The sequence below is a fragment of the Tribolium castaneum genome, chromosome 10, assembly GCF_031307605.1.
Source record: "Tribolium castaneum strain GA2 chromosome 10, icTriCast1.1, whole genome shotgun sequence".
Lineage (NCBI taxonomy): Eukaryota > Metazoa > Arthropoda > Insecta > Coleoptera > Tenebrionidae > Tribolium > Tribolium castaneum.
The window spans coordinates 4,536,992-4,560,355 of record NC_087403.1 but is presented as its reverse complement, the minus strand read 5'-3'; the positions used below and the strand labels follow the sequence as shown (position 1 = coordinate 4,560,355).

Sequence of the window (23,364 nt, the reverse complement as noted above, 5' to 3'; positions counted from 1 at the left end):
AAGGCGAAAGAGTTATGTAAATCATGAAACAAACATTAGGGAAAATAAAAATCAAACTGAACGCCAAAACTTTATTAACTGAAATACAGAACGAAAAAAACGCAATGAAACAAATAACTATGGTCGCATGTCCGCTGAAAAATTCTTGGCGGCATCAACCTTGCAAAAACTGCAAACAGAAAGTTAGTAAAAACGAGCTGAAAACGCTTAAATGGACAAACCTAATCCTAAGGAAACTTGAATCCAGAAAAACCTTAACTATCTAATCGGGAACACATGTAAAACTGTAAGGGTACACAAAATTTGCATTAATAAATCAAAGATAATATTCTAATACTCACGATACAAACAACATTAGGTCCCCAAGGTTTCTTGAAAGAGTTGAGTTGACGACTGGAACAGTAAACAGCGATTAATTTTATGAAAAATAACACGAAAACATTGGTCACTTGGGTACTAAAAAACCTCTATTAGAAGGATAATGCAATATTTATCAGCAGGAATAGTTTGCATATGGAAAACAGCGGCTTACATTAAATTTGCAATCAGAGTAGTCAATTTTGGGTGGATGCGCCGGACTATTCTAATTAAAGGTTAGTGGAGTGGAATATAAACAATGTACATTTTTAAATACTAATAGCAAAGACAAAAGGGGGGGTTAGCATAGTTAATATATACGAGGCGTATCCTTATTGTGTATTAAAAACGATTGTTTAATAAAGCGTGCCTAGTGGTGTGAAGTTTCCATAGTATGTTAAATCCGAAAGAACAGAATACGATGTGTGAATCAAGAGTCAACGAAGTTAGCACCATTGTGAGGAATATCAAATACGACCGGCACGTGTACGACTCCGAAAGTAAGATTTTGCCGATTTTCCACTTTTCACTCTTTGGTGTAGACACTCCACAAAGCACACCTTACCCATTTAGTCCAATGCGCTATGCATACAATGATCGGCGAGCATTGAAATTTTCGCCTTGACCTTACAGACGTAATCGAGAAGGAAAACCCTTACTATAGCAAAAAGTACGAAGAGGCCTACAAGAAGTCCATCACCAACCCCGAGGAGTTCTGGCCCGAGGTGGGCAAGCTGGTCACATGGACCAAGCCCTGGGACAAGGTGATGGACCACTCCCATCCCCCGTTCACCAAATGGTAACTCCGCGGTCGCGTTTTGCCAAACTTAACGCGCTTTCAGGTTCGCAGGGGGCGAACTCAACGCCTGCTACAACGCCGTGGACCGGCACGTGGAGGCGGGCCGGGGCTCCAAGGTGGCCCTCATCCACGACAGCCCCCTGACCAAAACCGTGCGGAAAATCACCTACGCCGAGCTGCTCGACCAAGTCTCGCATCTGGCGGGCGCGCTGGCCAAGCTGGGGGTGTCCAAGGGGGACCGCGTGCTCATTTACATGCCGCTCATCCCCGAAGCGGTCATCGCGATGCTGGCGACGGCACGGCTCGGGGGAGTGCACTCGGTGGTTTTCGGAGGTCGGTGCATTAGAAATTTTTCACACGCCGCCTCCTCAAAAATCGATAACTCGAACCGTTATCGAAATTTTTGGTTTTTACATAAGCCCAATGCCTTTTACCGGTTACATACACAGTGAAAATCTAACAGTTGTGCAAAAATTTTAAGGGCTCAAAAACAGTAATAAATCCACCTGTCTGATCCGAATGTCTTACCCACTTTTGGAGCTTAAGCATCTAAAAATTCGTCAAAAAATGCAATATCAACGAGGTTTGCGTCTTTTGACAGTGACATTTAAAAGCATTTTCGCAAAAAAATTCGCAATATTTTTACATTTTTCATTTTTCGTGGCTGTTTTTAACTCTTTGTAGTAGATTTTGAAGAGACTATACAAAAATTTGAAGGTAGGTAGAGAATGGCAAACCGAATCAGTCAAGTAAAATTCGTGTATAACGAAAATAAAAAATCGCTTTAAACTTTTTTTTTGAAACTAGCGTGTACTTTTAAATTATTAAACAAACGGCTGACATAAATTAACTTCTTAGATCACGCCGTAATTCTTCCATTTCAGTAAAATTTTACAAAAAAAAATTATCCAGTACCAAGATTAGAATCTCCGTCAGAAGTGAATACGCTGAAGCGTGTTTCGAAAAATTAAAAAACTTTTCTGTGCTACTATGCCCAATTTGTTTAAGGAAAATATCTGTTCATAAATATTGCCAACAGATGGGAAAATAAAATTTTCTGTAAAAAGTATGCACATATTCACATACAAAATATTTATAAGCCATTCCCTATTACCTTATATTTGTTTAAATATTTTTTGGGAAAGTTCGAACCATAAATTTAAATTTATTCTCCGACCAAAACTCCCTATACCTCAAAAATAGTCGGATAAAGCAAGTTCAGTTATTTTAGCCTTTCTAAGCTTTACGCTCTAACACGCCCTTAAATCACAGTACACAGGTGTTCCAGCATTTTGAAAAAGACCTGACCTGACCTTTAAATGTTATAAAATTAATCTTTTCCTTTAGTAAAGCCGTAAATATTACATGATGGAGATTACATCTGTAAAAAAAAAATATTTTCTAACATTTAAAGATCAGATTTATAAAAAGTAAAAGTAACAGCGAAAAACTTTTTTAATTTCTCTCTGCACTATTCTTCAAAATGGTAGAGTTATCGTTGAAGGGAAAAATAAAAACTGAAGATGGGCCAATATTTTTGCAGGTTTTGCGGCGAGAGAGCTTTGCGCTCGGATTGTGCACGCGGAGCCCAAAGTGATAATCGCTGCGAGTTGTGGGATAGAACCGCATAAAATCGTACGGTACGCAGGTTCCCTATGGTTGTAGCTTCTCCCAAGATTTATTTTTTCCAGATATAAGGATATCCTGAACGATGCAATTGAGTGGTCGTCCCACAAGCCCAACAAGTGTATTATCTTCCAAAGACGGAACGTGGAGTGTGCCCCCATAGACGTCGAAATGGATATTCTGTGGGAGGATGCGCTGAAAATGGCCGGACCTCACGAGTGCATCCCGGTTGAGGCCAACGATCCGCTCTATATTCTCTATACGTCTGGAACCACAGGTTCGCCCGCGTTTTTGCAAATTTTATAATAGATAAGTTTGAATGTGGGACATGTTCCAGACCAGCCGAAGGGCATCCAGAGGCCGGTCGGCGGCCACATCGCAACCCTCACTTGGAGTATGAGCGTGATCTACGGAATGGGCCCGAACGACGTTTGGTGGGCGGCCAGCGATCTGGGCTGGGTTGTTGGTCATTCGTACATTTGTTACGCGCCGCTTTTGTATGGAATAACAAGCGTAATGTACGAGGGAAAACCCGACCGGACGCCAGACCCAGGCCAATACTTTAGGTAGCGCCCCAAAGTCGAAACCCGAATTTCCAATTTTTTTTAGGATAATTAACGAGCACAAAGTTAATGCAATCTTTACTGTTCCTACTGCTTTCCGGGTGATACATCGCGAGGACCCCGATATTGAGTTCGGGCGAAAATATTCGATTAGGAGTTTACGGACGATTTTCGTGGCTGGGGAGCACTGCGACTATGAAACGAAAATGTGGGCCGAAAAGACGTTCAATGTGCCCGTTTTGAACCACTGGTGGCAGACGGAGACTGGGCATGCCATCACTGCCACATGTCTGGGGTATGGGCATAATCTGAGTCCGCCGAAGTACACGGCAGGGATGCCTTTTCCGGGATACGATATTAAGATTTTGCGGTCGGACGGCATGGAAGCGTCAAATAACGAATTGGGCCGAATTGTGATAAAGCTGCCGCTGCCGCCGGGGACCATGTCCACGTTGTACCAAGCGCCCGAACGGTTTTGCCAAGTCTATTTCAGCCGATACCCAGTAAGTGTCCAAGAGAGTTGGATATTTAATAAGGAATCTGTTAGGGCTATTATGACACCATGGACGCGGGGTACAAGGACGAGTACGGTTACATTTATGTGACGGCCCGTGACGACGATGTGATTAATGTCGCTGGGCACAGAATATCCACTTCGGCGTTGGAGGACGTGGTTTTGGCCCACCCAGACATTGCCGACGCGACGGTGGTCGGAGTTCCGGAGCATACGAAAGGGGAGGTTCCGCTCTGTTTATATGTCATAAAGAGAAGTTGGTATAAGGTGGTGTTGTTTTTCTTTTTATAATGAAGATATATCGCAGATGCCAAAAAGAGTGAAGTCGCAATAAGTCGCGATTTATTAAGGATGGTTAGGGAATTGGTCGGACCAATCGCAGCGTTTCGCATGGCGGTGGCAGTGCGAGGTTTGCCGCGAACTCGCTCGGGTAAAACGTGCAGGAAATCTATATCGGATTTAGCCCGAAATAAGGAAGTTAGGGTGAGACATTGACAAAATGATAAATCGAGTTTAGTAACAACAACTTTATTATTATAGATTTCGGGCACTGTAGAAGATCCAACAGTTTACAAAGATATTAAGGCTGCTCTCCAAAAACTGGGGTTCGCACATACTGCGCCGGATCCCCAGTGAAAACTGTTTACAATTTAAATAAGTATAGAACATTTCCATTAGTTTATGTTACATTCGAGTTTATTAGTATTTTGTAACTTATTACCTACTTGTTTTATTTAAATTGTTGGTAGTTTCTTTTGCTCTTAATCAGATACAAATTAATGATTGTGTTATGTAGATAGATAAGGAACGAAAATAGTAAGAGAATTGTATCAATTTGACCGAGTGACGGAACGAAAGACAAATGGCAAAATCGCGAGTGTGAATCAAAATATATATAGAGAGGTGAGGTTGTTAAATAAAATTCAGTGTTAATTATATATGCGTGATTATATTTTAAAATTCATGTTTAATATGAAAATATTCATAGCATTTTGTAAATTCTTTAAATTATATTACAACGTTGAAGAACAAACATTCATATGAACTTGAAAAATATCTGACAGAACAAATGTAATAAAAAAGGCCTTTCACAACAATAAAATAATTTACAGGCGATCCTGAAATGGAATCATTAAAACACTTTAACAGCATGTTATTCACCTCTCTTTAATTTAAAGCTCAAAATACCTTTATCATATAAATAAAAGCACAGACAGACAATAAACTTAATTAGGTAGAATGGTCACGGCCGTACTCCGATCCACCTTTAGTTCGATCCTGAGCCACCGGACCAGCCAGTGGCGCGAGTATGCGCGAATAGCGCGAGAGGCGAGTTCGTATAAAATAACAACCATAACATGATAACGATTTAATTGTACCATTATAAATTACAAATAACAACATTCAACTTAAAAATGCCACGTTTGACAAAATTCGGCATAATCGGGACTTATCATATCTTATATCAATCAATATCTGCACATCTGGTCTGCTACTGCTTCCGGCCTGAATCGGCCTCAACTAACACCCCTTCGCTTTATCAATAAAATTTACTTTAAGTGTACAACTACGAAAACAAACGAGGTAATGATTGGTAAATGATTGCGGTTCGTTTGATCAACTAGAAGTGTATGGAGTCTGATGGGCAAGGGCGTGACGAACCACAGATAGATATTAATTATAACATAAGTAAATTATATTACATAGTAATAGGAACGCGCACTACCACGACTCTATCGTGAGAGGGCACGTCCGGTCCGCAACGACTTCACTTCCAAGATGCGACCACCATCGCCACCTTTCATTATTTCTCTGCTGACTAGAATATGCTGCGACAAGTCAAAACTTGGAAATTTAGCCGACGAGATGTTCGTTCGTTCGTTCTAAGTCACAAAAATGACGCGATTTGCGCTCGGACGGCGGCGAAGGTGCGCAATTCGCCCAGACCGCACGATGCCACAAATCGGGCCCCATTTTTGCCTAGGGTCTGCGAATTCCCACGAACATCTTAACCGATGGATCCGATACGGAGTAGTGTATAAATGTGTGCGCAGCGCGCCGGCGGCCGCGAACCAAGGCCCAAACGTAACAATATCAAACGACACGCATACGCCTTGCATTTTACCCGATGTTCAATCAGTTTTTCAATAAAATGCTAAAAATACTCGCTAAGTGCTAAGGCCGAAGTACTAAGTACCGTCACCGACTAGAAGGGTGCTTGGTCAGGGCTCGAGGACAGACCGACGCGCCATTATACACAGCTGCTAACTCTACGTACGTAATAAATAACTTTAGAGTACTGTACTGTTTGTTTGTTCCAGTTTAGTTGTTCGAAATTTCGTGAATTAAAATACATTTAGATAAAGTATAAAAGAAATGAATCTCGGAGGTCGAGGCTGCCCCTCGTACAGTATCATCATCTTAAATATGTATTTATGTATATCTAGTGTTCACCGCTAGACTACCTACGTAATAACTAAGTCAGAGTTAGACCTAGATTACAACAGAAGAAGGCGAGGAGAAGCAGTAATTCGACTAACGATATAACTATATATTTATAAAGACTAAAATCTATAACTGCGTGTGGTTATTGCCTCCCCTCCAACATTTGGCAGACAACATCTGATACCTACAGTTTTTATTTTTATTTTTTTCCTCTTTAGTAATAATTATAATAATAATAAGATAGGACGGGTCGCCCACGCCGTGTGCGCTTCAGGTCCAGCGGATCGGCGCCGGCGGCTCGTGAGTTGGACGAGGACGCGCGCAGCCTAGCTGAGCAAGAGCGAGCCGCGAGGACGGTGCACAAGGAGGCAGATAATTTTTAAAAATTAAGCAAAACTCCTGGTCGACGCGGCGGCCTCGCCAGAGTGCACGACGGACAACAGCGCGCGTCCTCGTCTGTGAGAGCCCCATCCAGTGGTGGTGAGCCCCTCACCTAGGCACCTAATTAAACGCTATGAGCGAACTCTCGATCGCCCATTTATTGCTAATCAATATAGTTCATGTCGCCAGCACGGATCCTGTCTTAGAAATCAAAACGAAACGAGACACTCAATGTCCACTAGATAACAACAAATTAACGAACAAACGCGCGAGCAATGCGATTCACAATCAGTGCAATTAATATTATGTTATGATAGACAAGATTCAGGATGAGATTCATCATTCTGTGGTGTGTGGGTAACTGCGTTGCGCTGCTTTTATGTTATTTGTTGGTTGGGTGGTTGGAGTAGGTACCCCGTAGCTCGGACGCTTCGCTTAAGTACAAGTTAGTTGATGTCGGTCGGTTAGGTTCGGTTGGGATCAGGTCATTGAGTATGAATTTGGTGGTTGGCAGGACGGGATCGCGGCGCGAGGAAGAGGTTGCGGGCTGGGAGCTAAACAGCCGTTTCTGTGTGGCTGTGAGAGGATAATCTCTCCACGTCTATTTCGGGGATCGTCAACTCATCTGGGATGTTATCGGCATACTCAATGGAAGAAGTCTGAGACAACCTCTTAGAGAGTGATGTCTGTTTGCGGAGTACCTCGGCAAGGGAAGTATTGCTGTGTTCGCCGTACCGAGCATCTAGGCCCTGACGGAAAGCATTAACTACTCGGATCTGAAATGAACAAGAAACAACAAAACAGGGAGAATTAAAATAAGAACATTCCCGGGAAATGGCGAGCAGTTAGCACAGCCGAAAGAACAATACAGAGCCATTAAATTAAGGCCTCACGGTCGGTTCTCGGTGAAATGGTCTGCATGTGACGACTGATGTCAAATATTCTCGCATAATTCGTGGCATGCAATTGTCATATACCAATTTCAGGAGAGAGGGGTAGTGCTGTCACAAATATCGACGGTTATTTCAATTATGTATAACAAGGTCTAACAGAAAAAATACATTCAATTTGACCATTAGCAGAACTTTTTCATCTACCATATTTTCTCGTATAAAACTGTTACGAAATAGTTTTTTGGTAGATCGTGCCGCTTTTGAGGGAAAAGATACGAATGAGTCAGTATAAACCGGGCACTCGCACGGCCGGTTACTCCGTTAATAATTTTTAAAGTGTTATTTGTTTGACCGAAACATGAGTTTTTGTTAGTCGTTTAAAGGAATAATCGTGTAGGTAATTTATGGATATTTTTACGCGAAATGGTACATAAAAGTTTTGCGAGTAGTTTAACGAATGTATTTATTCCTGTTCCGGGTTGTTACGCAAGTGAGAGAGATGTTTGGTGATAAATAAAACAAGTGCTCGAAAAAAATCAAGACAACAGAGATACAGTCTGTGAATGCGCACTACAATTCTACCAGCTCGTTCGCATTATGTCAAGACAACGCTGCTAAGTATAATATTTGTTAGAAAGTATCCCAGTTGTCGAGAATTGACGAGAACCGCCGCGCGACCGATGTAACAACAACAGTTAATTCACAAACATGCAGTATTTTTATTTACATGCCACGAATAGCTGTGGCTGCATACATACACGTGATTGGAGGCAGTTCAATTGACAGGACTGCCAGAGCGAAATGTATTTGTGTAGAGCCATCATACATGCCGTGAATTGGATACTCCGAGGCAGGTCTAAGCTTTACATTTACTGATTCGATTGCAGACTATAAAGCTAGATTCTGGATGCCTCCAGTTGAAATGATTAACATTGATATGGAGGAACAAACAGTCGTCTGCGCTGTATGCTTTAATGTGCGACAAAACGTCGATCGGTTCGCACGATTCGCTCGAATCGCACAGAAAACAAAAGCGCAAATCGCCCATTTATTCGCTGGTAGCAAGCAGTCGGATCTTGTCATACCGAGTGATCAGGATTAAAACATTGAACTTGCAAAATTTTCACAAATCAACACAGTTTAAATTGTCTGAGCACCACTTAAGAACACACACGAATAACAATAGTCAAATACATACAGTCTTTACCAGATATTGGTTACTTTGCTTACGTGATTTTGCCCCACCTGTATGTATGTATACGTGGGTATTAGTAAACACACAAACTTTATAAAAACATTATTTAAAAAGAAACACATAAAATAAAGGCGAATTAAACACAACCTAGCAGTTTGTCAAAATAAAAGTTGTAATAGGTTTATTAATTTTATTGAAAAAAAATGTTGCATCGAAAAAACAGCTGCTTGTTAGTATGTTATTATATAAAACAATTCTAAGTACACTTGGTCAGTTTTCTGATATTATATATAATACAATATAATAACAATTTTATAGTAATTTGAGTGAGAAACAACTTTTCTTTCTATGTAAAATTTATAAATAAATGGAAGCCTCTACAATAAAATTCAACAAACAAGGCTATCTATATATGCAACGAGGCCGTTAATAATAAATAACCTATATAAAAAAAAAGCGTCAGGCATCATAGATCTAGCGGACGAATCGTGACGGCGTTTCTGCAGTGCCAACAGATAAAATGACACAGCACTACTGCATTGCTCCCCTTTTATTATATAGTTAATGACAATCACGACAATTCAATTTGACACAATGACAGGCCACAAAAATAAAAATAACAAAACAAAAACAACACGAAAACAAAACGAGCGCACCAACCGCGGTCTAGACTATGATGCGTCGTCGTTTAAACTTGTTAGTTATTCAAACAATCAATTATTATTAATAACAATCATTAAATAATGTTAAATACTCTATGTAAAGAATTAGCCATTTAACTTTTTTGTGCAAAAAATATTAAATAATGTATGCGGTACTTGGCCAAAAATTATTTGGTGCTTCTACTAACACACCTGCTCATAATAATATAATATAATATAATGATAATAATAATAACTTGAGTAAAATTTAATGAACGAAAAAATAAAACAAAAACAAAAGTCGGCCGAGCAGTCGTTTTGAGCGATCTTATGCATCTGTGAACTAGGTGTAAATAAATTTAATAATTAATAAACGAAAACAACATAATAAAAATTGTAATAAACATGCACCATGCGAATAAAAACATAAAAAAGTTAATAAAAAACCAATCAGCAGACAAAGAAATACGGAAAAATGTCTACATAAAAACCAATAGTAACATTAGTAATTATTAAAAAAAAACTTCACTGCTTCGATATTGATAAGGGGCGTTCGTTAACGTTGAAATTTGGAACTGAAATCGCTAAAATAAGACGTTTAGAGGCAAGCATAGATCGATCAGTCGTGGTAATGAAAGCTTGTGCCTCTACACAATGTGGAAGCAGTGGAAGCGTAGCCAAACACAAACTAACAAGAGCGAACAGCGGCATACGAATACATAGCGGACAGAAAGATGTAGGAAAGCGGCTTACAGCTTGGTCAGTGGAGCTCTTGCTGTACGGAACCGGAATCAAACGTTCTTGCAATTCACCACCTATCACCTTCAAGAGTAAAGGGCAACGTTAAGAGTGGTTCGATAGACAGTGACAGACACATACAATAGATAGTGCACAGAACAAGATAGAATCAGATACTACTAGTAACCTGAGAAGAGTGGCAGGCGCCGGCGAAGGACGACATCTCCGATCCGAACGCCCTTACTTACTTCTCCGGACATCTGTCAAACGAATAATAATACCTAATGATAATAATAATAATGATCATCATGGTGATTTACGGACGCCCTTCGCCGAGACCTGTAAAGAGCATACGGAAGCCCGCTGCAATGTGCCCTTTGAGAAAAGGGCACGACTTCCGCATGTTCGCTGTGCTGTAAATAAAAGTGTTACAATCAACAGACACACGATTGCTCGAAACATGTATCTACATGTGGCCCAGTGCCGAATATCAAGAACAGAGCATAGAAACATCGCTATATAGTATAAAAAAACGTTATATTCGACGTAAAAAATGAACAGGAAATTTTAACCATCAATATACAAATGTAACATCTTATAAATTAGATAATTGAGTATTAAGTAATGTGGCCTGCTGACCGAATACAAAAATAATAATAAATAAAAATTGATGTAATTTATCATTCGTTTCGCATGATCGTTTTTCGTTTGACTTGTTTTTTTATGTATTATTAACACTGATCATGTCGTTGGCGGTCGACACACAATACAGATGACTCGCAGTTGTGTGCATGCGTTCAACAAGTTCAAAAATAAAATATTTGTTTCCATTACCACTAACCTGAGGTCTAAGGCTATCTAAAATGCTATACATACAGCTAGTCTACAGTGAACGACGAAATTATGTACAAAATAATACAAAATACTCAGATTTGGTCAAGTAAGAAAAAGTCTACTTAGTGCTAAGCTAAACGATAGAAGGATAGTCGGGTAGTATAGGGTTATAATAATAACAAGGATGGCAATAGTGGTAGGCAACATCTACTACTAGATAATAAAATCGTCTGATTGGTGATGGATCCAGGGCGGTAGTGGTTGGTGGGGGTGGTGGTAAGTGTCGGGGGTGGGACGCTGGAGCGGTCAAGAGAGCAGAGCAGCAGAGGCAGAGCGACTACGCTATGGCGGCAACGGCAACGGCAACGGCAAGCTACACCGGAAACGGATATGATGCATGCGGTGCGCGCCGCGGCTCTGCGGCCAGGACCGGCACTAGATGCGAGTCTCATGCACGGGCTTGGGCAAATCCGAGTTGTTCGCGGAGGAGGGGGCCAGGTGCTGCGCATTGTATTGGGGGTTATGGGGTGGGAGCTTCAAGGTGTTGGGAGATAGCAGCCGGTGGTCGTCGCGCTCGTTCTTCGACGGTTGCGGCGACAATTTGTTGGCGGTTGGGTCCTCGTCTATGTAAGTGATGTCTGAGAGAGGACGAGGCGGCCAAGGGCCGGTGTGGCTTCGCGAGCTGCGCAAACTGTGTAAGCTGTGTAAACTATGTACCGAGCGACGCTCCTCCAGATCCTCCAGGGTGGACTTGAAAGCTCTGATTACTCGCAGCTGCAAACACAGGGAAGCAGGGTACTCATAAGGCCGGGATCTGCATGCACACACACACCATGCTCACGCTCACCCTCGATTTTTTTCTTTTTTTCTTTTACCTACATTCATATCTCTGGGACCGGACAGCGGACACGCTCGTCCTTCCTTTCTTAAAATTCGCTGGTGATAATTTAATCGAAACTTTTTTAATAGTTCATTGTAATAGAAATCAGAAAGACAAAATGATTGCGAAATAGAAGTGAATAGTAAAGAGAGAAAAGTAGAAGAGAAGAGGAAGAAACAAAAAAGACGCATCGCATCTCGAAATTCCCTACCTCCTAATACACGACGCCGACAAAGACGCACGCAATCTCCCAAACAAGCGAAAAGCGCAGCGTCAAGCACCGAAATCATCGAATTATCAATCAGATCAACTAATATTTCGAACCTAACAATTCAGATGACCGCATCCACAGCTGGTCTAAATACGACAAACCCTTAAAAATTTCCACATCTAATTTTAGTGTTAAATTATTCAAGATAACACTATACATTAAATAATTTAAACATGGAATTTTTTTTGTGCTAAGTCGTATTGGGCGAGCTGTGATATCCCGTGCACGACGAGTTGTACGCATGTTTAAATATCGATGGCTGTGTTGTCGCGGAGGAAGCATTCCTGGCCTTTGACATTCTCTATAGTTTTAAGAACAAAGATCGGATAGTGATGGGTGTTATCGAACTGTTAACGAAAACAACAAAAGTCGAGTAGTGATCGTCGTTTTACAACGAAAGGAAAGGCAACATCCAAGGTCGGGTTGCTCTAAAACAGCTAACACCACAGTGCAACACAGCAGAACGAACGCATCGCAGTCATTGCATGAGCTAAAGGCCTACTACAAGCTACGTACTTGTTTGTACTGCGACAGGATTTGCTTGAAACACCCACAGCGTTCCTATACCTCAGTTTCTCTCATGGGTTCGGCCGGCTGATAAATAAATTCATGTTAAATACCCATAAACAGGTACAGTGCTGTACTAAATATGCTTGTCTGGCTTGATAAGTGGCCGCGCACATAACTCTAAGGGTACTCTGTTCGGGCTCAGAGTCAGACTGAATTTTTGAACTAGTTAGAAAGCAAACCGCTTGCAACATCCACATTACGAGTAAAGACAGACATTTAAATAGGAAAGTGAGAAAAATTAACTAGCAAGTGGCAAAACCGGGAGTTGTGAAGAAATCCGTAGGCAATTGCGGGGCATGGTGCAACTGCAACCTTAAAGACAACACAGCCAACTCGGGGCTCGGGCACGGATAAAGACGGACGAACGTGGGCGTTTTCGCATGCACATACTATTTGCTATTGCTATTGCTATCCTAGTTGCGCTATTGCTAGGCTACGTGTTCCGCGGGATTTTGCTAACTACGTGATGCTTATGCACCGCTGTGTTTATTGGCTGGATGATCTGAAAAGCATGCCTGGGTTCATAGAATGGATAAAAGGGTAGAGTAATGCCCGACTTCGGGACAAGTAGTGTTAATAATAAAAACTCAAGCAAATGCTATTTAAAATATCACCAACTTTTTAAAAAAACAAAACAAAACTGACAATCGACGAGGACGGGTGTTTATCCACTGCTGGCCAATCAACAGTCTTGCCGTATAGGTTTTTAAATATCATATTATCAACTACTATATCAAAACACCAACATATTAATTTGATTGTCGCATTTGCAAGACACTTTATAACCTAATAAAGTAACAAACAGTATTAAAAAAATACATATTAAGTCTATGCTACAAGGAACACTGACAACTAAAGCAGCGATATGAGGATGTGGGTGGGTTAACTTTTGTTTAAACTTCAAAATCGCCAACACTGAACACACAACATATTAATTTTTGCTTCACAAAAAAAAACAAACGGTGTTTAGTGGAAAATGCAAAACAACACACATACCTATCAACCATTTTTTACCATACTTAATCTCAAATAACATGCAAGGTGTTTATTTAAAACTCAACTCAACACCTTTTTCATCAATTGTACTCAAATATTTACAACAGTCCCCTCAAAACAATTTAAAGAAATTGCTCGAAATTGAAAGCTGAAAAGTAAAAGCAACTCGAAACGAAGGTGAACTCATCTGGATGACTCAATTAGTTACGTCTTCTTTACAACTTGATAAAAAATTTCATTAAATAAGACTCCGTATCTGTCTTTTTTTATTAAAAGAATTTAATACGTACTAGAAATACTACAAGTACGAGGTCTTAGTTTCATTTCATTAAATTGAAAGTCATTTTTAGAAAGAATTTCAATTGAGTGCTAGTAATACTGACAGTGTTGTTAAGTTTAAAGTTGGGGCGCTGCGGCCATGGTTCACCCTCTCACATCATTGAATCAATTGCACACACATTGTCAGATGTCAATGCACCATGCTTATCAATAGACTACCACAGAATCGGACCGGGATAAGGATAAGGATAAGGAAGGAAGCCTCATCTGATGTGGTCTGACTGACTACCTATCAAATCCTAAATGACTGAGCTCTGTTCATCAATCACTCATTTACATAATGCGAGGCACATTCGTGGGACAGATGCTGTATATTGAAGCTTTGCAACTTCAATGCAATACAGCTTCTTACCCACTTGTGCTAAACTTCAGTGGTAACATCGCAAATATCGCAATGTACACAATGCTCGTACTTACCTGCGTTTGCAACCTAGTCAAACCGCGGATCCACAAGATCTGGCCAGCTCTGGGCTTCTTGTCTGAATCTACGTCGAACTTCTCTTCGCCAATGGCAATTGCTTCAGTGTACTCCTCGGGATGGCCGCGACCCCAACTGCGCAACAAACACCATATTAAACCCCAGTCACAGTTAAAAAACACTTCGGTTTGTGAACAAAAATACTTACGAAAGAATCTTGGGTATTTTACGAGTAGGAACTGTAGTAACAAGTTGTCCCCAAAGCAACGTTCCTAAACCGAAGAAGAGGCACCAGAGCCACTGCTCCAAGGTCAGGCTTTTAGTGGCAAAAGCCATCTTACCATACTGAATGATAAGAATCTAGGGCGAAAATAGTCATTACCGGGCGATTTTGCTAATCGTAAAACACTCACTTGTGACACACACGTGCCAATCCAAATTGTATAGAAAATTGGATTGGTGAAGATCCCCTCAAATACGTTGCGCTGTCCGTGGATTTTCCTCGCATTGAACTCATTGAAGAGAGTCATCATTACAAAAGAATTAAAGATAACGGTAAAATGTTGGGTAGGTCCGGCACCGAGGTCGGTTCCACGTCCAGATTCAATATCTAACAACTTGTCCCCTGCGTAAATAATTTATTAAACAATTAAAACAAGTGAAATTTTTTAACGTACCGACAAAAAGAAGAGCAAAAATTACAGTTAACTGGTAAACTGCTTGTCCAAGAATATTCTTCATCATCGTCCGTGAAATCAAAGGTTTAGTCCTGCCGTACGGCTTTCTCAACAACAAATCGTTTGTGGGAAGTTCTGTAGCTAAAGCGAGAGAAGCTAAAGTATCCATAATTAAGTTAACCCACAGCATTTGGACAGCCTGGAAAAAAATATTAGAGGTTTTAGATCAAATAAAGGGCGAAACAACCTTCAAAGGACTGTCTTGAACAGCACAGGCACCAATAAATGCTACAACAACAGCTACAACGTTAACGGTAAGCTGAAACTGCAGAAACTTTGCTATACTGTCGTAAACGTTACGTCCCCACATCACGGCCTTGACGATACTGCTAAAGTTGTCATCAGTCAAAATAATATCAGAGGCTTCTTTTGCCACGTCTGTGCCAGCGATACCCTAAGAAATCACAAAAGGCAAATGATTTATGGACAGTTTTGTTTGTTGTTACCATGGCGAAACCAACGTCGGCCTTTTTCAACGCAGGACCATCGTTTGTGCCGTCACCAGTTACGGCGACCACTTCACGATTTTCGTTAACTTTGCTGTCGATTATACCTTTGACTAAGGTGTATTTGTCAGTGGGAGAAGAACGTGCAAGTACACGTAGTTTAGGCCATACTTTGTCAAGTAGATGTTGTTGGACCTAAAAGTGTGTCTAGTAGCGCGGTACTTAATTTTGCAACGGCTTACTTCTCCAGTACTGTCTCGAATGCGTCTGTTGAATTCTTTGCCCTCGATAATGAGGAAATCTTCGTTAGGTTTGACGATACCGCATTTGGTTGCGATAGACCTGGCTGTGTTAAGATTATCACCGGTGACCATTCGAACCGTAATCCCGGCCTTCTGACACTTCCTGATGGCGTCAGGTACTTCGGGACGTACAGGGTCCTCAATTCCGACAACGCAAAGGCAAGTCAAGTTATTGACAATGTTATCTTCATCGTCCCAATTTGGTTCGTTTTCTATGTGTACTTGATTGATCTCGGCCTTGCCCGGCACGAACTCGCGGAAAGCGATACAGATCGTCCGAAGACCATCACAAGCCATTGGTTCGATAACTTGCTTCAACAAACGCTCTTGCATATCTCTGGTGAACTTTTCTAAACGGCCGTCGTGACCGTAAATGAAGGCACACCTGAAAGCACCCATCGCAAAAATCCCCAAGACAAGCCAAACACCTACTTGTTTAAAATCATCTCAGAAGCACCTTTTGTGTACAATCGATATCCACCACCCGCTCTGGGGATGACAGTGCTCATGGATTTTCTCACAGAGTTAAATGTATAAACGCGGGTAAAACTCTCCTCAGGATAGTCATCGCGGATCGTTTGGTAGTTCTTGCCGAGACCGAGGACGAATCCCAACAATGCGCACTCAGTTTTGTTACCAACTTGCTTGGGCAAGTCGGTCGGATCATCCGGAGGCTTCGGAACGAATTTTATTTGATGTGCTCGCGATTTTTCGATTTACTTACCATAACTCGCGATGTGTAAGCGCAATTAACCGCAATGCCCTGGAGGATCGCATTTCCGACATGTGCAGGAATATCAGAAAATTTCGGCATGGATTTACACAACTGCTCACAAATGTAGGATTGCACAACGGTCATGCGATTGGTGGTCAAAGTTCCGGTTTTGTCCGAACAAATTGCAGTGGCATTACCCATGGTTTCGCAAGCGTCCAAATGTCTTACCAAATTGTTATCTTTCATCATTTTCTACAACGTTTGAATGATAATGCGCGCTTTCGCATCCCTAATCACTTACCTTGACACTATAAGCTAAAGAAAGCGTAACAGCGAGCGGCAAACCTTCTGGTACTGCCACCACGAGTACAGTTACACCGATGATCAAATGACGCACCAAGTGGCTGGCGTGATTCTTTTGCCACGAATTGCCCTCAACAACGTAGGTTTTAACGCAAAACTGAATTATCAAAATTACAACAGTGAGAACGGCAATTGTAGAACCGGCATATCCAATCTGAATGGCAAGTTTCGTCAATTTTGCTTGAAGAACCGACTTTTCTTTCTTGTGACTTTCCGCCGACGCCGGTGGTGACGATACGTGATTTTCTTTGGATTCTTGTTTACTCTCGTTAAGCTTATTTGGAACCGGAGCGGGAGAATTCATATGACTGTTACCAGTTACGTTTTCATCGTCAGCACCTAAGCCACATTTCTTTCTTAACAAGTTATCGACTCGAGTGATATTCGAGAAAAAAAACTAACAAATCTCACAAAGGAAGACATGCAAGTTATTGTTATTAATTTTCAACGGTATTAGAACTTTGTTATTTAAAAAAAATTCATTAAAAACATTATTTATTTAATGAACGATTATTTTTAAATTTAAGTTTAAATCAAAATATAAATATAAAAAATTTATTCACCTGTTAGACTTTTCTTCTTCCGCTGCTTTTTAGCTTCTGTACAAAAACACATGCAAAAGGAGAACATTAGCAATCTCAAAAACACTCCCAAAGTCCTGACATGGGTAAAATACAGTAATTCCCCTTCATGGCGGAAACTTTGCACCAATTTTGCTTACGTTTCCGCCACAAAGCCAGAATGTGGACTATTAACCAAAGAAAAATATATACTGGAAGAGTAAGTTAGGTAGATTGTTTCCATCTGCAATGCTCTGTCAAGTTGGTAACTATTATTAAAGAACATTTAAGGGGGGGGTGTGCACTAACAGTAATAATGACACTTAAATTTAATGCGCTGCCAGCATTTTCAGTTCGATTACCATTCCAACTATTCGGAAATGCAGCAGCACCTACATAAATGGACACTCCGTACTCTGGAAATTCAATTTCTCTAAGCACTGCTGCCAAATAACCATGAAAAATATTCCGTTATTTTCCACGGTGTGTTTGACAAAAACCACGCATTTTCTTTATTTATTCAAACGCATTTATAGGCGTGACATTTGCACGTCCAAAAGTAACCTTTCAAATTGATTTTGAATCATTCAAACAGTTTTTCGACAAACTTTTTCCCCGTTTTCGAATGGAGCAAGTAATAAAATTACAAAATTGTTTAATCAGTTTTATTATTTACGTTGTCGAACATACAAATCGGAATAAAAAAATAACGAAATCACAAGTGGCAACAAATCATTTTTTATTCTGGTGAATGACGACTGTCGTCGTTTATTTCGATTATTTTTTAATAAAACAAATTAAATTTTGATTGTACTACATTTTGTCGAGTATGCTTCAGAAGTCAACTGAAAGTATGACTCTTGAAACACTTGAAATATCGACATTTTCATCTTATCTCGACTGTTTACGTCAATAATGAGTGGTTTTTGTTCTGGTAACTGCCACCTGAATCTGCTGACAGTTGTGTTGGGGTACAAAAATCAAACAATTGACGGCAACATGCAATGAGGTACAAGTGAACCTACCTTTCTTCATTTTCTTAATTTCGGCTTCCTGTTCATCAACTGCTGCTCCTAGTAGTGTGAAGATGATACCTGCTTGGGAGTTGACACCAACCGCAGTAACCAACATTTTTCCTGAACCTTCCATCACGTGGGTGCCAGACAAGACCATAGGGTCGTAGTTTTCGCCCTTTTTGACATGGTCTGACTCGCCCGTAAGAGAAGATTCGTCCACCTGTGGAAGGTGTTGTTTAGGGGGTAAAAGGGCGATTGTGAGGGAGTTACCTTGAGGTCATTGGATTGGATTAGGATGCCGTCTGCCGGTAAAAGATCACCGTATTTTATCTGGCAAATATCACCTACAACTATGTCGCTAACGGAAACTTGTTTTACTTCAGCTTGTCGAATCACAGCAAATTTATGTTCTCCCTCGATTCGACTCTGAAGACCTCTGAATTGTCTTTCTTTCGTATAATCGTTAAATGCTGTTACTAAGACTACTACGATAACGGAGATTAAAATAGCTAAACCCTCAATCCAACCATGACTAGTTTCATCATCGTCAAAAGCTGGAAATGGAAAAAGGCTTTGCAACGCAAGCTCGCCGCCAAATCGGCAGATACTTACGGACATCTTCTTGTTGCGGCTGATAGAAAGAAAGACCTAAAGACACAATGGCTGCTACTTCCAGAATAATAAGAGTGATGTCTTGTAAAGCTTCCCATACTAATTGAAGAAAAGTTTTTGGAGGTTTGGGAGGAATTGAGTTTGATCCGAATGTTTCTCTTCTATGTTCAAGGTCCACCTGTGACCCGCTAAGACCTAGAACACAGTTTTTGACTCATCTCCCAACCAAATCCTCCTCGAATTACCTTCACTGGGCGATGTGTATAATTTCTTACAAATTTCTTGTACTCCTCCAAAGTCAGCAATTTTATTTACTCCTTCGCGACCTCGATGTTCCATGAGGTCGCGTAACTGTTTCAGGGTAATTCCATATTGCGCGGGACGGCCGTCTATCGTAGCCATTTCTCACAGCTAGATCTATTAATAAATCACCCAATATTACAAATATTAGCATAAAAATATCAACAAACAAGACTACTTCAATTAAACACACGATCTTAATTTACTAGCAACCGATTATATTGATTATTTTCCAAAACCATATAGCCCCTTCCTCATAAAAGAATTCATTCAAAAACAAATTACCACTGTTTGACAGAAAACAATAATTTATAACGCATTACACAGACGCTAACGACTAATATTTTCTTCAAAATTATAAATAATGACTTAAAAACCGATTACAGTGAACATAACCTACAATATTTAACTTCTTGATAAAGATGTGAAGCGAAGTTCACCGATTTTAAACAACGTTTAATTAAGATTCATCTTAACACGAATTACCAGAAAAACGCTTAATTAAGGCTATTAATTACGAGAAAGCTCCTAAAACTGCAATTATTCACACACAAACAAACACTACAAACAATTGCCGATCGGGATTTTTACTCAGGTGTGGCAACCGTAAAAGGGAAAAAACTTCGTAACGGACCGTATACAAGAAAATTTGGAAAAAATAAAAATTAACTTAATGTAATATTAGGAAAAAAGGCACTGTGTTTATGATTTTGTGCCCCTCGATTTGTTTTTTGAGTGTTTCGGTGAAAAATGCGCCTTTTGGGCAACGTGTGGCGTGTGGCTAACTTCAGTTAGCAGTGCTACTTGTTACATGGTTGTAGTAATTAATTAGAAATAAATAATAATAAGCAATTCTGTTAATGATAAATGCAAATCGGTGTATTAGTCACTGTTAAGTATAGAATAAGAAACGGAGGTAGGTATGCAGTGTCGGAAAGAATTAGTAATAATTTTTGGATTTTTGTTGGCAAATTGTGTCGGCGTCCATAGGCGTAGAAGTGTATGGGATTCCCGGGGGTTGAGTAAGGTCCACATGTGTCCGGTTTTAAAAATACTCGTAATCGTAAATGAAAATGCGATAGTTGGCAGTAAAATCGGTATAATCCGAATCCGCCGTGGAAAAGTTGGTTGGTAGTGGGGCCAGGCTCAAGTCGATTTTTGCGATAAATTTTTCACCTCAAGATGAGAGAGGACCACCAGCATGGAAGGACACAAAACCAACCGTCGGTACGACGTTTTAAAATAGCGTTCCGCGTTTCTAGGTCGACATAAAACGTGTAGGTCTGGCGGCACTCGAACACACGAGACACGCAACACACCGTCCTAAACTGACTCCGAACCGAGCGTCGAAGCAGGCGAACACGACGTCGACGTCGACGGCGACGCCAAACGTCACGAGTTCACGACAATACTCCTGAGATAGATCATCGAGAGAATGCAATAAATCGGGAGGGAAAGTCTGATCGAAATGTCGACGACGACGGCGGCGGTGTGGGTGGGTGGGTGTGCAGCTGTTCCTGGATTTGAGTTACCTAGCTAATAGCAATAACACTGAACGCGAGTCCCGTGACGACACTCTCCGATTGAGCTTCAGTTAATTTTGTATATATCTGGGACTCGCCGGCAAAGACGGAGGGCACAAGCACTACAGCGGCGTTCGTCGTCGCGGCGCCTCGGAGCGGCGTCGGAACGACTGACACAGAATCAAACGAGTGCTCTGGTGGGATTTTTACTGGCAAACCGTAATTCCGGTAATTACGATTATAATTGAACGAGCAGGAAGCTCTGCGCAGCTAAACTTAGATTTTATGGATACCTGCGGCCGAAAATGCGCGATTCCGGCCTATTTGAAATTTGTGAGTTTATAGAGCGGATCTGGAGAAAGTAACCGACCGGTGGCGAAGATGATGAGTTGGTGATGACACCTGGATATAGATACGAGCGGGTCGCTCCGGCGGTGTGCGGCTTTGCTGGCTCTCAGCTTTTCGATATTAAAGGAGGTATTGAGGTTATTTATAATGCATGCTAGTCAGGAATCTCATGGATAAATGACGTCATGCAACAGACCGCTTCATACTACTACCGCCACTCAGTCGGCGCTGGCGATCGATTTCGCTCAACTCACAATATAAGGTATGCGGTGGTGTCGGCAAATAATCAACAAAAAGGCAAGACAAGAGCCTAGACCTAGGAGAGGATAAAGGTCGGGCAGTGTCGGCACCTTTACTAGTTTACACTGGTGTCGGGTGGGCAATTGCCTGTGACGTCACTAGCCCTACATGAGTCTAGTTCAAGTAGCGAGCGATAAGACGAAGAGTTGCACACGCTCTTCGGCCCATCCCACCGCCACTGTCACCACCTCCACCACCACCTCCACCAGGAGCACCGTCCTCCGTCAGCCGAGCCGTGTGACCTATATCCACAGGACGGAAGGACTTACTTTCTGCCTTGGTCCAATATGTCCCGGCTGCGGTAGCGGTCGCCCCGAGCCCTTGTCACAGTCCACTCCGTCTAGATGTTCCGTAGTGACGGTCAAGTTAACATTTGTCGCCCGATAATAGATAGCAGGATCTGGGCGCCAGAAACGCACCCAGGCAGTCAGGCACTACACACACTCAAACTCAACTCGCTCGCACCACTCCGAGCCGCTCTGGCCGGTGGACATTAACAGTCCCGAACGTAATGGTCTCGCTCGACTCGCCGTTAGGGGCGCTGCCTCTCTCTGTTCAATGCTTGTGGTAGGTGGACAGAGCCACGATGGGAACTGCGATGGCGCCCTAGTAAACAACACGCGCACTACGATGCCATGCCGACGCCCTCTATCAGCTGCGCTCAGCAGATCCATCCGATTTGATTACAACTTTTCACAAAACTACTCTACTTAACTCCACCGCGACGCCGCGGTCACCCTACACTCATCCTCCGAAGCTCACTTCTGGAGCCATCCCCAACCTAACCCAAAGCTTTCCGCAGTAGGTGATACCGTAAAATTGAGCGAGAACTGCAAATGTGAGCCGCGTCTTTTGCCAAAAATCCACTGCTAGCAGGGCACGGCGGCGGCGGCAGCGGTGGCGGCGGTGCCGGTGGCAGAAGCTATATTATCGATTGCATATCCACGGCGACCTGAACTTACCCATTTCGTTTAAAGCATTACTTACTAAAGAAACACCAGTCGCAACACCGCTCACTCCTCTCGACTCACAAATCACAAACTGTCTTCATTTCATTCATTTATTATATCGTATATATTTTATCTAAACACTAAGCAAACACATACTCAATAGTATATCCACCATCGCTTTATTGTACCATACTTACGATTGTTAAGTAGCTATCTTAATGGTCCGCTTATTAAATAATTCGCTTTCAGAAATTCCTTACACGTACGTAATAACAGCTATATTCATTTTACGTATGGCTATGGCATCACTTTATGACAAACTGTCATAAACTTAAGCCCATATGACGTGCTTATTTAATTTCAAACAAAACAATTCCAACTTCTGAAAATAACTCAAAATTACCATCTCGGTGTTTGTCTTCTCATTTGTATTTACATTTAAATTACGTTTCTTATCATTTTACCAATATTGCGGTTTTTATCTTGCACTTCAAAATAACCAGTAATATCAATAAGTTTCTTATTTTTTCTGGATTAGTTTAATTGTATCTAGTTTTTATTCACAAACGCATCGTACAGTCACCATGAATAAAACATAAGCAAAGCGTTAACATTTTGCATTATAAAGGTCATTGTTATTTTTATTTGTGACGTCATGCTGATGTCAATAACTCTGTTTCGAAAAATCTCCACCGAGTCATCGTTATGATAAATTTCGAGCAAATAATTAAT

General features: G+C 41.2%; 2 protein-coding genes across 13 annotated transcripts; one reads left to right on the top strand and one right to left on the bottom strand.

Moving 5' to 3' along the window:
* Nucleotides 1–57: 57 nt before the first annotated feature.
* On the bottom strand, nucleotides 58–22,848 carry PMCA (plasma membrane calcium ATPase). Of its 12 annotated transcripts, none has more exons than XR_001575875.2 (19): nucleotides 21,952–22,511; nucleotides 19,457–19,628; nucleotides 19,212–19,406; nucleotides 18,870–19,153; nucleotides 18,609–18,819; nucleotides 17,587–17,622; nucleotides 16,962–17,362; nucleotides 16,670–16,912; nucleotides 16,378–16,619; nucleotides 15,886–16,330; nucleotides 15,644–15,838; nucleotides 15,385–15,591; nucleotides 15,138–15,336; nucleotides 14,874–15,085; nucleotides 14,669–14,820; nucleotides 14,460–14,595; nucleotides 342–393; nucleotides 222–284; nucleotides 58–169 (listed from the first exon to the last, which is right to left on the bottom strand). XR_001575875.2 is itself a non-coding variant. In XM_015984969.2 (19 exons), exons 2-19 carry the CDS (start codon nucleotides 19,611–19,613, stop codon nucleotides 7,240–7,242), a joined length of 3,621 nt encoding a protein of 1,206 aa, XP_015840455.1. In that variant the 5' UTR covers nucleotides 19,614–19,628; nucleotides 21,952–22,514; the 3' UTR covers nucleotides 5,216–7,239. The 12 variants fall into 12 exon arrangements, 11 of the variants coding, with proteins under 11 accessions (XP_015840455.1, XP_008199854.1, XP_015840470.1 ...); XM_015984969.2 differs by lacking the exons at nucleotides 58–169; nucleotides 222–284; nucleotides 342–393 and adding exons at nucleotides 5,216–7,461; nucleotides 8,809–8,823; nucleotides 10,168–10,236 and having other exon boundaries at nucleotides 21,952–22,514; XM_008201632.3 differs by lacking the exons at nucleotides 58–169; nucleotides 222–284; nucleotides 342–393 and adding exons at nucleotides 5,216–7,461; nucleotides 10,168–10,236 and having other exon boundaries at nucleotides 21,952–22,512.
* Nucleotides 692–4,797, top strand: LOC657761 (uncharacterized protein). Its single transcript, XM_964203.4, has 10 exons — nucleotides 692–857; nucleotides 991–1,156; nucleotides 1,200–1,489; nucleotides 2,700–2,796; nucleotides 2,848–3,059; nucleotides 3,120–3,348; nucleotides 3,392–3,848; nucleotides 3,893–4,115; nucleotides 4,167–4,342; nucleotides 4,400–4,797. The coding sequence occupies exons 1-10, from the start codon at nucleotides 752–754 to the stop codon at nucleotides 4,493–4,495; spliced, it is 2,052 nt and encodes a 683-aa protein (XP_969296.2). The 5' UTR covers nucleotides 692–751; the 3' UTR covers nucleotides 4,496–4,797.
* Nucleotides 22,849–23,364: the final 516 nt, after the last annotated feature.